The sequence below is a fragment of the Mastigoproctus giganteus genome, chromosome 2 (genome assembly GCF_048544385.1).
Source record: "Mastigoproctus giganteus isolate SK-2022 chromosome 2, ASM4854438v1, whole genome shotgun sequence".
NCBI lineage: Eukaryota > Metazoa > Arthropoda > Arachnida > Uropygi > Thelyphonidae > Mastigoproctus > Mastigoproctus giganteus.
This window is the reverse complement of record NC_143576.1, coordinates 258,324,134-258,340,252: the sequence shown is the minus strand read 5'-3', so window position 1 is coordinate 258,340,252 and position 16,119 is coordinate 258,324,134. Positions and strand designations below refer to the sequence as shown.

General features: G+C 37.7%; 1 protein-coding gene across 2 annotated transcripts in view; it reads left to right on the top strand.

Moving 5' to 3' along the window:
* The first annotated feature begins 341 nt into the window (after positions 1–341).
* The window catches only part of Ns1 (Nucleostemin 1), an 80,345-nt gene continuing 64,567 nt past the window's right edge, over positions 342–16,119 (top strand). For both annotated transcript variants that reach the window (XM_090369111.1, XM_090369110.1), the window contains exons 1-2: positions 342–449; positions 13,224–13,276. In XM_090369111.1, coding sequence (XP_090225237.1) covers positions 431–449; positions 13,224–13,276 — 72 coding nt within the window. In that variant the 5' untranslated portion in view covers positions 342–430. The remainder of the gene's footprint in view (positions 450–13,223; positions 13,277–16,119) is intronic.

The window sequence follows — 16,119 nt, the reverse complement described above, 5'->3', positions numbered from 1 at the left end:
TTCTAATATCATCCATCCACTCGCTCCAAATGTTTATCTAGTTCTGGAATCTGTTTAATTAAGCTATCAACTTCTACAACGACAGATGGAAGTTTGTTCCAGCAATCAACCACAAGCTGGCTAAAGGCAAACATCCGCACATCTACCCTACTAAATCTAATTGTCCTGGCTAAATTTGAATTTATGCCCTCTCAGGCGATTATAAAGCAGTTACGATGGATTTGAGATATCTTCTGAACCCTTGCATTCGTAGTGGAGTATAAACGGATTTTTTTAAATTGATTAATATTTAGTTTATATCAGTGTTATTTATAAGTTTTATTTTCTCCTCCTGGTGTCCAAATGCACTAACACGTGGTTAAATGGTATGTTTGTATTAGTGGAAGATATTTATTTTATATGTGAATGAAAAGATACTAATAAGACAAACATGCCAAAAAAATTGCTTCGTAAGTTTATTTTCTCTGTTTATTATTTAAATAGCTAATTCAATTCTTAACTTATTAAAGTACTTGGATTGTCTCAAGTGATTTCCCTGCGTATTAAAATGCTTACAAATTTCTGGTAGAGTGGGCCGTTTAAAAATCAATTTGAGAAAAAGGATTTCATATTTTGCGTTCCTTGTTTCGTAAATTTCAGTTTTAAAGACAATTTCGTTTACAAATTGTTTTTAAAACATTGTATATGGCAGATGTATTTAAACATAACTGAATATTAACTCCATATAGGACGTTATACAGGACATTCGAATATTACCACAAAAAAAAAAAAAAAAAATTGCGATGAATAATTTATCAGGGCGCGGAAATGAAGGAGATCTATTTATGGAGCGAGGATAACCGACTTCTTCAAAAAAATAGAACACAGCCCACCACATGCTACTATATGAGCAGCAATGTATGTCCCACACTTGTTTCGCCGTTATCTCCTTAAATCTCCCGCAAAACAAACAATTTATTTTGCCTCACCATGTTACTGGAATGGTTTACTTCTCAGGTGGTACGTCTTGGTCGGATGTGATCACAGCAAGATGGGGCCCTGACTCATTTTGTAATGGGTGTGAAATTATGAACGAAATATTCAGGGACAAGTGTATTAACCATAGCTTACAAATTTTACCTGCCCTTTATCACTCACTGCCCACCCTAAAGCACAGAATTATTAGCATGTGATAGTGCTTCTTTAGGCACAGAATTATTAGCATGTGACAGTGTTTCTTGAGGGTTCATTGACAAAATTAATTAGGACATAAAGATATGATATGCCAAATAAAGGGGCTTTTATTGTATCATGATATTACTAGGCACACGGCCCATAATACAAATGACACCATTGCAAAGTTTGGATCTGAAATCTTAGAATGGCTTTGTAGCCCCGATTGGGTTTTTGTAAGTGTTCAGGCATGAACACTTACAAAAAGCTTACAAGAACACTAAAAAAAAAGCTTACAAAACGTACAAGAATACTTTCAAATGCTTTTGTAAGTGTGCATGAATAAACATTTATTCATGAACACTTACAAAAGCATTTGAAAGCATGTCAGCTTTTTTTTTTAATAATAATCAGCAATGGAAAAAAAAACAAACCTGTTTAGGCATGCAAAGTGAGAGTTCTTTCAGAGAATAAAAAAAAATCCCATTTAGTGTTTCTGCATGTTGGTTGAATAACCCGTATAGTTCATATAAATCATTTTCTTTCAGCTTATGTATCTTATACAATATGAGATATAACTTAAAACGATGCCGTTTTACTAATATTCTGATTTATTCAGATATATCTATGTATTTCTGATGCGTTTGCACTATATTTATACAAAGTCTAGACTCCTTCATAGCTTGAGGCTTATGCCCTAAACGCTTGAGTCTTATTATTATTATTATTATTATTATTATTAATATCCATATGATGCAAGGAAGCCTGAGGCTTATGCTGCACCAGGAAAAAAAAAAAAAAAAACGTTCCTGAGTAACCCTGAGAGAGAGAGAGCGAGAGTAAAAAGTAGAAGGGAATCACCAAGAAAGAGAAGAATGATGATATCCAGCTCAGGACCTTATGTATCTTATTAATTTTATAAAACATTTCCCCTCTGTATTGATATAATTTTCATGTTTATGAATTTACTTATGGAATACATAAATTTAAGTAAACATTATTTACTTGTATTTATTATTATTTATCACTTGTTTTAGATTTCATAAGAAATGAGCAGTGCTAGTTGAATTTGAAAGTGATATAATGCAGGCCATTGGGAAAATTGTTACAGTTATAACACAATGGCAGAAGAATATTTCAACTAAAATAAACTTATTGTTCAAGGTTTAGGCCTAAATGGTTGTCAGATGAACTAATGAGGCATATGGCAGAGAAGAAAAATGCATGGGATACATACAAATTAACACGTGACACGGACGCCTATGATAGATACAAGTTGATCTGTAACCAAGTTACAAAGGAGGTTAGGCAGGCGAAGGCAGATTACGAGAGATCCTTGGCAAGGGATGCGAAGAAAAACAGCAAAGAGTTCTTTACTTATGTAAACTCTAGAAGGAAGGGGATGAATCAGATTGGTCCACTTGAGATCGATGGGTCAACTGTTGATGACCCTGCTCGGGTAGCTAACAAACTAAATGAATATTTTGCATCGACATTCACACATGAGGAGTTATTCAGCGAGGGGAATGCCAGAGGTGTATTCAACTCTAGCAGTAAGCTAGAGAATCTTGTAATAAGTGAGAGCAAAGTGGAGGAGAAATTGTTGAAGATAAACACAAGAAAGGCACCTGGGGTGGATGGGATCTATCCAGTTATATTAAAGGAGGCAGCAAAGGAGGTAAGCAAACCCTTAGCCATAATTATGAGAGCTTCCTTGGACACAGGGGAGGTACCCATTGACTGGAGATGTGCAAATGTGACCCCAATTCACAAAGGGGGATCAAAGGCTGACACAAGTAATTATAGACCTGTGAGTTTAACTTCTGTTCCCGGAAAATTAATGGAGGCACTGGTGAAAGAAGCACTGCAGGATCATCTAGACAAGACTTCAGTTATAGCTAGGACACAGCATGGTTTTGTTAAGGGCAGGTCTTGCCTGACCAATTTGATTGGATACTATGATGCAGTCACAAAAGAACTGAATGCAGGGAATAACTTTGATATTATATACTTGGATCTTAGAAAGGCTTTTGATACTGTTGCACATGGAAGACTGCTGCACAAATTGGAGCAGTGTGGCATTGGAGGCAAGTTGCTGCTATGGATAAAGGGGTGGTTGAGGGGGAGAAGACAGAGAGTGGTAATCAATGGACACTGCTCATCGTGGACTAATGTTATTAGTGGAGTCCCTCAGGGTTCAGTATTGGGGCCTTTATTGTTTTCTGTATTTATAAATGATATTGATGATGGTATATCAGGCTTAATGTCCAAGTTTGCAGACGATACGAAGGTTGGCAGGGTTGTCAAGGACACTACTGACACTATGCTGCTGCAACAGGATTTGGAAAGGTTGAGCAGATGGGCTTCGAGGTGGCAAATGAAGTTTAACATTGACAAATGTAAAGTACTACATATGGGAAACAGCAACCCCAGAGCAACGTATCAACTCTGTGGTACTACACTGACAGTGGTAGAGAATGAAAGGGACCTGGGGGTGGTGGTGCAGGCAGATATGAAGTTCTCTGAGCAGTGCAGACGAGCTGCAAGAGTAGCTCATGGTGTATTGTCAATGATATATAGGAATTTTTCTAGCAGGGATAAGGAGGTGATTATTCCCTTGTATAAGGCAATGGTCAGGCCACACCTAGAGTACTGTATACAGGCCTGGAGGCCTCATTTCAGGAAGGATGTAGAGCTGCTGGAACGAGTACAGAGAAGGGCAACTAGATTGGTGAATGGGACAAAGGGGTTCTCTTACGAAGAAAGGCTTAAGTTTTGCAAATTACAGTGTCTGGAAACTAGGCACCAGCGGGGTGATCTGATAGAGGTGTACAAAGCCTTGAATGGTTTGAGCATGCTCAATGCTGATGGGATTCTTCCTCTAGCTCAGAAAAATCACCTGAGAGGGCATAAATTCAAATTGAGGAAAGACAGATGTAGGATAGATGTGCGGAAATTTGCCTTTAGCCAGCGGGTGGTTGGTGGGTGGAACAGACTTCCATCCCTTGTCGTGGAAGTTGATAGCCTAAATAAGTTTAAGGCTCAGCTGGACAGGTATTTCGAACGAACAGAGGGGTGAAGTGGAAGTGGTTATTTTTATTTATTTATGTTCCTTTTTTTTTTTTTTTTTTTTTTTTTTTGGCTGATGCTGCATAAGCTTGCTTTCTTGCATCAAATGCCTCTACTAATGCTAATGCTAACTGTTCTATGAGGCTGATATTTGTGTAGAAAAACACTTGGCAATATTCATGAGGTTGTTATTATAATCTTGCATATATATATATAAGAGGGAAAGAAAATGTAAAAAAAAGTAGTTTGTTTAGTTTTATTTAATGTTCATTCAATTAACATTTAAAAATAGCTAAATGCACAAGGCGTTAAGAGTGAGAGTTTAATGTCTACATAATATCGGTGTGGATACACCGATATTATAAAGCTATTACCCCATAGGTAACTCTTAAGAAACTACGATGGTAGTGTGGGAGGCATTATTTGCTCTGTATCTCATATTGTGCTCTCCCTTCACAAAGTGCATTATAGCCTTAGTTGCTAATGTGCCAATAAAACCCAACAACCAACCCTTCACAATGATTTGCCATGGTATTGCACTACCTTGAATAAGTAATGCTTCACTAATAGAGAAGACTATTGTTACTTATTCTCAGTTAGTACCACCACCCAGACGGCACCATTTAAAAGCTATTGGCCTATCATTGGTGGGTGGGCAGGTACCCTGGTATTGCAGACCTGACAACCCAGTTGTGATGATTAGCATTAGTTTTTTTGGCTGATGCTGCATAAGCTTTTGCAGCATCAGCCAAAAAAAAAAAAAAAAAAACACCACTCCCATTTCATCCCTCCCTTTGTTCGAAATACCTGTCCAGCTGAGCCTTAAATTTATTTAGGCTATCAACTTCCACAACTAGGGAAGGAAGTCTGTTCCACCAACCAACTACCCGCTGGCTAAAGGCAAATTTCCGCACATCTATCCTACATCTGTCTTTCCTCAATTTGAATTTATGCCCTCTCAGGTGATTATTCTGAGCAAGAGGAAGAATCCCATCAGCATTGAGCATGCTCAAACCATTCAAGGCATTGTACACCTCTATCAGATCACCTCACTGGTGGCGCCTCCGTAGCCAGGTGGGAAGGAGCAGCAGTGCGTAGCACACGCTTCTTGATTAGACCGGGGTTCGAGCCCGTCACCACCAAATACGGAGGATGTGGAAAGGTTAAGGAATGACCACCGCATATCCTGGAGCAATATGGCCTTAGTTGCTAATGCTCCTAAAAAAAAAAAAAAAAAAAAAAAAAAAAACCTCACTGGTGCCCAGTCTCGAGACACTGTAATTTGCAAAAGTTAAGCCTTTCTTTGTAAGAGCAACACTTTGTTCCATTCACTAATCTTGTTGCCCTTCTCCGTACTCTTTCCAGCAGCTCTACATCGCCGACCGGGCTAGCCGGGTGGGTAAAGTGCCTGCCTGGCAACCCAAAGGTTGCGGGTTCGAATCCCGCCTCGGGCTTGGATCAAAGTACTGCAAAAACATTGGGAGGTGCATTATGGTCACAGAAGCCGATGCGCCAACTACTACCAAAAAAAAAAAAAAAGCTCAAGGTGTGGCCTGACCATTGCCTTATACAAGGGAATAATCACCTCCTTATCCCTGCTAGAAAAATTCCTGTATATCATTGACAGGACACCATGAGCTACTCTTGCAGCCCGTCTGCACTGCTCAGAAAACTTCATATCTGCCCGCACTATTACCCCTCTCATGTCCTTTTCATTCTCTACCACTGTCAGTGTAGTACCACAGAGTTGATACTTTACTCTGGGGTTACTGCTTCCCATATGTAGTACTTTACATTTGTCAATGAATGTTAAACTTCATTTGCCACCTCTCAGCCCATCTGCTCAACCTTTCCAGATCCCGTTGCAGCAGCATACTGTCAGTAGTGTCGTTAACAACCCTGCCAACCTTTGTATCGTCTGCAAACTTCGACATTAAGCTTGATATACCATCATCAATATCATTTATAAATACAGAAAACAACAATGGACCCAACACTGAACCCTGAGGGACTCCACTAATAACATTTAGTCCATGATGAGCAGTGTCCATTGATTACCACTCTTTGCCTTCTCCCCCTCAACCATCCCTTTATCCATAGCAGCAATTTGCCTCCAATGCCACACTGCTCCAATTTGTGCTCCAGTCTTGCATGTGCAACAGTATCAAAAGTCTTTCTAAGATCCAAATATATAATATCAAAGTTATTCCCTGCATCCAGTTATTTTGTGACTGCATCATAGTATCCAATCAAATTGGTCAGGCAAGACTTCCCCTTAACAAAACCATGCTGTGTCCGAGCTATAACTGAAGTCTTGTCTAAATGATCCTGCAGTGCTTCTTCAACTAGTGCCTCCATTAATTTTCCTGGAACAGAAGTTAAACTCACAGGTCTATAATTACTTGTGTCAGCCTTTGATCCTCTTTTGTGAATTGGCGCATTTGCACATTTCCAGTCTATGGGTACCTCCCCTGAGTCCAAAGAAGCTCTGATAATTATGGCTAAGGATTTGCTTACTTCCTTTGCTACCTCCTTTAATATAACTGGATAGATCCCATCCACCCTGGATGCCTTTTTAGCATTAGTAGAGGGATATGATGCAAGAAAGCAAGCTTATGCAGCATCAGGCAAAAAAAAAAAAAACCCACTTCCATTTCGCCCCTCCGTTCGTTCGAAATACCTGTCCAGCTAAGCCTTAAATTTATTTAGGCTATCAACTTCCACAACAAGGGATGGAAGTCTGTTCCACCAACCAACTACCCACTGGCTAAAGGCAAATTTTTATGTTTATCCTCAACAATTTCTCCTCCACTTTCCTCTTAGTTATTACAAAATCATCTAGCTCACTGCCAGAATTTAATTCACCTCTAGCATTCCCCTGTATAACTCCTCATGTGTGAATGTAGATGCAAAATACTCATTTAGTTTGTTAGCCACCTGAGCAGGATCGTCAACATTTGAACCATCAATATCCAGTGGACCACTCTGATTCATCCCTTTCTTTCTAGAGTTTACATAGGTAAAGAACTCTTTTCTGTTTTTCTTTGCATCCTTTGCCAAGGATTTCTCATAATCTGCCTTTGCCTACCTAATCTCCTTTGTGACTTGGTTACAAACCAGCTTATATCTATCATAGGCTTCCATGTCACCCATTAATTTATATGTATCCCATGCATATTTTTTTTCTCTGCCATATGTCTCATTAGTTCATCTGACATCCATTTAGGCCTAAACCTTGAACAGTATTTCTTAGTTGGTATGTAAAGCCTAGTAGCTTCCAAGATAAATTCTTTGAATAGTTCCCATTTTGAATTTGCTGTTGGTAACATCATCAGTTGGTTCCACTGTATAGAAATTAAATACTGTCTCAGACCATCATAGTCACCACGAAAGTAAAAACCTTTCCCTTTACTCCTGATGGTAGTTACCTCTTTGAGTAAATCCCACTTCAGCACACTGTGATCAGTGCCACCTAGTGGTTCCTTTTTTCTGCAGATTCTTAATGCATGAAGAATCACTACTGATAATCAGATTATGATAATCAGATCAAGAGTATTACTCCCTCTAGTTGTCTCCCGAACATGCTGATGTAGAAAACAATCACACAACAAATCCATAAAAGCCTTGCTAGTTTTTGAGTGACCAACCCACAAATTCCAGTCAATATCTGGGAAATTAAAATTCCCTATTATAAGACTCTCTGATTTACTGGCCCACTCTATTTCCCTGTACAGTTTCTTATTATATTCATCAGAGTCATTAGGCCTATAGCACACTTCTACTCTCAATTTTGATCTCCCAATGCTTATGTCACACCAAACTGAACCAACACTTCACTGTCTAGCGATGAAGGCTGGATTCGCTTCCTTGGATTTTGTGTTTATTAACTAATAGCATAACCCCTCCTCCCTTCCTATCCTGTCTATCCTTTCTGTACACATTGTACTCCCCAAATTGCAGTTCTGCATTCCTTATATCTGTGTGACACCACGTCTCTGATATCCCATCAATATCTGCCTTTGATATTTTGAGCAATACCTCAAATTCATCAAAGTTATTTACCAAACTCCTAGCATTGGTGTAAACACAAGTATACATGCCCCTGTTTCTATTCTTAGCTACCCTAACACAAGCCATGTGTTTACTTGTACCGCAATAACATCCAGCAGTCTCTGAAATACCCTGCATCTTGTTTTCCAGGCTGCTGCTCATTCCAATAGAAGCAGTGCAAGAATCACTTTCTCCTCTGCCAGTAGCTACAGTTAATCTATTAGTCCTTGTATCCCCCCCCCCCAGCTAGCAGTTTTCCAACCCACTTAACACTGCCTCTATAGCATCAGCAAATATTCTTGCATCCCTTCTATTTAAGTGTATCCCATCCCTGTAGAAGCACTCTCTGCTGTGAACAAGTACAGACCAGGCTGAAAAAAATTCTACCCCTTGAGCCTTGCACAATCTTTCCATGGCCAAATTGATCGACAAGGCTCTCATCATATTCTCCCTCCTATCGTGTCTGTGCAGAATTGCAGAAACTTTCAAATTCAACCCTGATTCACGGATTTTTTTCAACAGTGACCTGTGCTTGTTAAGTAATTCCGCTTGTCTCCTACTCTTAATATCATTAGTGCCAATGTGTACAACAATATCAACTGAAAATATGATATCCACTCTACACATCAACCTTTGCCCCTGGCAGACATTCCCTGATCCTGTTTCACCTATCCTTTTTACATACTATGTTCCCCGTTTCCCTGACAGTAGAGTCACCAACAACTACTAGTTCCTGTGGGACCAGCACATTCTGCCTTGGGAGTTGCCACTGTGTTGCGTGATGATCAAGTGCAGGCTCTGGTGTTGATGTGGGCAGCTGAGAGCTTGATGGGGCCCCTCGTAATCACACAGTATGAGAGATGCCAAAAGGGTGGTGGTACTCACTGAGAATAAGTAACAATAGTCTTCTCTATTAGTGAACCATTACTTATTCAAGTTAGTGCAATACCATGGCAACTCGTGAAGGAAGAGCACAATATGAGATATAGAGCAAATGATGCCTCCCACACTACCATCATAGTTTCTTAAGAGTTATTTATGTATATCCGTGTATCCACACCGATATTATATAGATATTAAATTAAAAGTAAGAGATCTGGGAACTTAATAAGTATGGAGCAATGTTGAGAAAACGTCATGAGTTAGGGTTGAATTTGAAAGTGTCTGCAATTCTGCCCAGGCACAATTGGAAGAAGTACATCTTGAGGGTCTTGTCAGTTATGGCCCTGGAGATACTGTGCAAGGCTCACGGGGTAGAATTTTTCTCAGCATGGTTTGTGCTTGTTAACAGGAGAGACTGTTTCTACAGGGATGGGATACACTTAAATAGATGGATGCAAGGATATTTGCTGATGCTATTGAGGCATTGGAAAGGTTGGAAAACTGCTAGTGTGAGGGGAGGAACACAGTCTAATAGATTAACTAGAGCCACAGGCAGAAGCGAAAATGATTCCTTAAATAGGCCTCTGAGGTTGGGTATGTTCATATTACGTTCTTAGCGTTTTTTCACCAACCTTTCATGGAGTAAAATAAAATTAAAATTAAAATAAAATAAAATAAAACAAAGCAAATCTTGATAACTATATTTACAATAACCTGTATTTACAAAACAAATATACGGATTACAATATTAAAAATATATTAAAACACAAGATTAAAATGCATTAAAATATACTAAGTTAAAAGCGATAAAATCCCGTAGCTTTCAAAGGCTCCAGCCTTCTTCTTCAGCAGTACTCTCTATTATTCAGTACACCTTTAAATATCAGCAGGGTAATGGTAGGCATCACATGTTTCCATTCTCACGTGTTCCGCTCTCTTGCATTGTGGAACCGGAAGTGGCTCGAACGGAAGTCGTACGGAACCGCTCATCCTTTTTTAGGATAATAGTCTCTAAAAGGGGGTGAATCCGTACACCCCTATCCCTATTAATGTTGGTTGTAGAGCTGATCCGCAAACTCTCGAGCCACTTACGGTCCCAGAACCTATGCGCCCGATCGGTAATAGTGGCATCGTCTGGGGAGATCTGGTGTTGCTTCTCCCAAAAATGTTCGGCCACGGCGGACTTGTCATATTCCGCATTTCTTATTGCTTTTTTGTGTTCCCCCAGACGATCTTTGAGACGACGTTTTGTCTCTCCTACATAACATTCCCCACAATCCGGGCATCTAATATTATATACGACCCCACTAGCATCCTCTTTTTGAATGGGGTCCTTAACTTGAGACACAACTGTGCGCAGCCTACGTCCCGGAAGCTGCACACTTTTTATACCAGTATCTACTGCATACATTCCCTATTATCCGGGCTTGACGGATTATATAACTAGAGTATTAAGAAAATATCAGACACGCTGTGTGCAGCTTCCGGGACGTAGGCTGCGCACAGTTGTGTCTCAAGTTAAGGACCCCATTCAAAAAGAGGATGCTAGTGGGGTCGTATATAATATTAGATGCCCGGATTGTGGGGAATGTTATGTAGGAGAGACAAAACGTCGTCTCAAAGATCGTCTGGGGGAACACAAAAAAGCAATAAGAAATGCGGAATATGACAAGTCCGCCGTGGCCGAACATTTTTGGGAGAAGCAACACCAGATCTCCCCAGACGATGCCACTATTACCGATCGGGCGCATAGGTTCTGGGACCGTAAGTGGCTCGAGAGTTTGCGGATCAGCTCTACAACCAACATTAATAGGGATAGGGGTGTACGGATTCACCCCCTTTTAGAGACTATTATCCTAAAAAAGGATGAGCGGTTCCGTACGACTTCCGTTCGAGCCACTTCCGGTTCCACAATGCAAGAGAGCGGAACACGTGAGAATGGAAACATGTGATGCCTACCATTACCCTGCTGATATTTAAAGGTGTACTGAATAATAGAGAGTACTGCTGAAGAAGAAGGCTGGAGCCTTTGAAAGCTACGGGATTTTATCGCTTTTAACTTAGTATATTTTAATGCATTTTAATCTTGTGTTTTAATATATTTTTAATATTGTAATCCGTATATTTGTTTTGTAAATACAGGTTATTGTAAATATAGTTATCAAGATTTGCTTTGTTTTATTTTATTTTATTTTAATTTTAATTTTATTTTACTCCATGAAAGGTTGGAAAAAACGCTAAGAACGTAATATAGCGAAAATGATTCTTGCACTGCTTCTGTTGGAACAGAGAACAGCCTTTAAAGCAAGATATCTGGGTTTTCAAACACTGCCGTGAGTCATGGAACAAATAAATACATGTGCTGTGTTAGGGTAGTAATAGTGGCATGTGATGCAAGAAAGCAAGCGTATGAGCTTATGCACATCAGCCAAAAAAAAAAAAATTTACACAACCAGTTCCTCCTTAAATTTATTTAACTTATCGACTTCCACAACGACAGATGGAAGTTTGTTCCAGCAATTAACTTCCCACTGGCTAAAGTCAAATTTTGCACATCTGTTCTACATCTCTTTCCTCAATTTGAATTTATGCCCTCTTAGCATTAGTAGAGGCACATGATGCAAGAAAGCAAGCTTATGCAGCATCAGCCAAAAAAAAAAAAAAAAACCTCTCCCATTTCACCCCTCCATTCTTTCCAAATACCTGTCCAGACCAGCAAAATACTAGTCTCCAGTGCTGCAAATTGCAGTATCTGGAGACTGTGAGGTGATCAGTATCTGTACCTGTGAGGTGATCAGTATCTGTACCTGTGAGGTGATCAGTGGATCCAGAAAGCTCAGCGTTGATGGCATTATTCCTATCCTCTTTCTTAGATTACATGCATGAGGGAACATACATTCAAATTAAGGGAGGATGGTGGCTGGATAGATGTGCAGAAGTTTGTCTTCAGCCAGCAGATGGTTGATTGTTGGAACAAACTTCCATCTGTTATTGTGAAAGTGGGTAGTTTGAATAAATTCAAGGAAGAGCCAGAGAAATTTTTGGAGGGGATATATAGGTGATGTGGAAAGGTGTTTTTTTTTTTTTTTTGTAACAATGCTGTTTGTTGTTGATAGGTGAATAAATCATATTATGTGTTTACTCAGCAAATCTTTCATTGCACATAGTAATGACAACATAAATACATTTTGGCATTTAAAATATAGGCCAGAATTGTCATTGTCACCTTACTTAGCTCATATCTGCTTTCAGACCATATGAATATCAGCAGTTGTATATTTTTTCTAAGCCAACTCTGCATGAGCAACATCCTTTGTTGGACAGCATATTCCATCATGGGATGCCTTGACATCTTGGAATGTACGTATCATAGTACCTAGATTCTATTTTCCTTTTTTTATTCTGGATTAGACATAGTGTTCCCATATGGCAACCACAATTCCCTGGACTCCTTTCCTTGGAGATATTTAAAAGAACTGGTCCTCCACATGCCAGTTAATAGCATGGATAGCCAATGGCTAAAGTACATGGCACCATCATTATCTTTCACCTTAATGCATTGCTGCATCGATAAACAAGTATACCTTGACATGTCTCTTCAGCCTTTCTGTTCTGTGCAGTGTAAAGGGGGGCCATTTGCTCTTGTAAATAATTGGACAGATGACAGTGGAATCATACACTGTGCACTGATTGGTATGATGGTTGTCTCACAGATTTGATGTCTAACCATTCAAGATAGTGTCAGGTATTTATCCTGTTATACCTGTGTACTTTAAATTAAATCACAATTAAATGTGTTATTCTGTACCTTGTTCACATTTCTTTTACTTTTCATATGCATGTGATGCCTGTACTAGATCTTACGTCACACATATCACCAGGTTAATTTCTCCGTAATATGGTCTCACAGAAATGTTTGTTCTTCTTGCAGGAATGCATTGTGGAATGTGGAATGCATTGTGGAAAGCTTTCCACAATGCATTCCATGTTATGACTGTCTAATTTTTCCTTGTTTATTATATTTCTTAGTTCTGTTTTGATACATTTTAAATCTCATGTTTTGTCTTTAGGTAAGAAGAGTAGACGGATGACAACAAAAAGAAAATACAAAATACAAAAAAAGGTATATAGCAATTGGAGGCAGTTTCTTAAAATTCATATCTATTAGCAGCAAAATGTTTTAGAATTTTTTGTGATATTATTAAGTTGCTATATTTATATGCTTAGCATAAATGAAGAGTAGCTGCATAAATAAGTATTAAAATTATAGTTAAATGGCAATATTCGTTGCCTTCTCCAGTTATGAGGTTATGTACTTTAGCACGGCTGCAAATGTGAAATTCATATTTGAGAATTTCTTATTTTTTATGTGTTTAAAGTGTAAAGCAGATAATAAATAAGAAACCAAATTAAAAATATAGAACTAAAATTAAAGAATAAAATTAAAGATGACTTATGGTAAAAATCATGCTGAGACTTTATATGAAATTCAGTATGTTGCAGTAATTTCCTTTTCTTTTTTATTTTTTTTTTGGGTGGTTAATAAAGTTATTGTTAAATAAATCATATTCACTTAGAACAAGTGCAAAATCAATAGACTGAACAAGTTACAGAAATAACAAAAATGATGTTATAGAAAAAACAAAACATTTTGTTAAAACACATCTAGTGAGACCAGTGTTAAATAAATCATGTTCACTAAGAGCAAATGCAAAATCAGTAGACTGAACAAGTTACAGAAATAACAAAAATTATGTTATTACAGAAAAAACATTTTTTTTTTCTGAAACAATTTTGAAATAAAACAGTTTGTTCCAAAAACAAAACATTTTGTTAAAACACATCTAGTGTGAGCAGTGTGCATGAGAGAGATATAAATATGAACTAAATACAGGCATACCTCGGTTAACGTTACCTCTGATAACGAAGCTTCGATATAACGAAGTCGGCAATTTCAAGCCCCATTTAACATAAAAAAATATTCCAGTTTAATCACCTGAAATCTAAACAAACTGAAGAAATTACGGAAACCTTTGGGGCTTCTCGTGAAATTAGTTTCCAGAAAAACTAAAGGAAATAATTGAACGTCAAAATTTTCCAAATTTGGTGTTCAATGTTGACGAAAGCGGTTTGTTCTGGAAACGGCTACCAACAAAAAGTTTCATTTCTATTGAAGAAAAATCAGCTGCTGGGTTCAAAGCAGCCAAAGACCGTTTAACGTTACTCTTTGGATCAAATGCCTCTGGCGATTATAAATTAAAATTGTTATTAGTTTACCATTCAGAAAATCCGAGGGCGTTAAAAGGTAACATAAAAATGAATTTACCTGTAATATGGAAAGCAAATAGAAAAGCGTGGGTTACCAAGGAGTTATTTACTGATTGGGTTGTTAACCACTTTTGTCCCGAAGTAAAACGGTATTGTCAAAAAAAAAACAACTTTGAAGAAAAAGCTCTTTTGTTGTTAGACAATGCTCCGGGACATCCTACTGATCTTAACACGTTGGACACATGCATTCCTGTCAAAGTTGTGTTTCTTCCAGCAAACACAACTTCCCTGATTCAACCATTGGATCAGGGAGTAATAGCATCATTTAAAGCTTATTATCTGCGTCGAACATTAAGCAATTTAACTGAACTAGAGGATAAAGAGGAAATAACAGTTTATTAAAACTTTTTGGAAAAACTATACCATTAAAAACGCAATTGAAAACATTGATAGTTCTTGGAAAGAAGTCACTAAGAAATGCTTAAATGGAGTTTGGCGCAAAATATGGCCAGAAGTTGTACTAGAAGAAGAAAATAACATCCAAGAAATTAGAAATGAAGTTATCCAGATGGCTCAATCACTAGGTTTTGAAAATGTCGATGAAGAGGATGTTAGAAATTTATTGAATGCAGAAGATGATGGTTTTTCAGTGGAAGATTTAGAAAACCTTGTTAGCAACGAAGACAAAGATAATGAAGACGAAGTTAAAGAAGTTCCTGCTGAAAAAGTGTTAACAACCAAAGATTTAAAAAGGTGCTTAAATGACATTGAAAACGTTTCAAATTTTTTTAGTGAAAATGATCCTGATTTAGGAGGAAGTGTTATTGTTAAGCGATCAGTGTTAAATGCAATAATTTCGTATAGGCAATTGCTAAATGAAAGAGGACAAAAGCATAAACAATCAACTTTAGACTCATATTTTAAAATGTGATTTCACTTTGTATGTAAGTTGACTGTTTATTTAATAAAACTTTTCTTTGTTTGAAAAAAAAAGCTTTTCATTTTCTTTACGTAGGAACGTATCCCTATTCTGGCCATAGTATTTTTACCTCTGAAAACGAAGTTTCGCTTAACGAAGTAATTTCGTGGAACGCATCCTATTCGTTATTCGAGGTATGCCTGTACAAGATTAATTAAAATTAGTAAAAACTGTTATTGAAACAACAGAAATGGATGTGCACGAGTCATTAATTTTTTGCTATCTATCTGCTCAAAGCTCCTAATGAGTAGTGAAGAGATGGCCATGTAAATGCATGAATCAATGTTCTCCCATTTTCCTCTTTTTCTCTCTTTCCCTTTTTTTTTTTTTTTTTTTTTTTTTTTGTTAATTTATAAGTAGTTTATAGATTTGTCTAGTTTAGTATATATTTTACATTGTAGATGAAGGCTTTTGTTTTTAGGCATATACGTTGCTTCTAACAAGTCTAAAATTTGTTAGTCAGCACCATTAGGCTAAATATGCCTGAAATGCACCATATTATGCATACATCTGTTCCCCAAAATCGGATACATAATAAAACAAAGTCAAATCATGTGCGTACAATGTCTAACGTTAACTATAATAATAGCATTAATGCTACATACCAATAGCACATTCCTTACAATAAACAGGGTTATTTTGTTATAATAATAAAAATATATATTGAATAGAAGAAAGTGGAAATAAGGAAGGCGGAAAAATGTAGTAATTATGCAAAG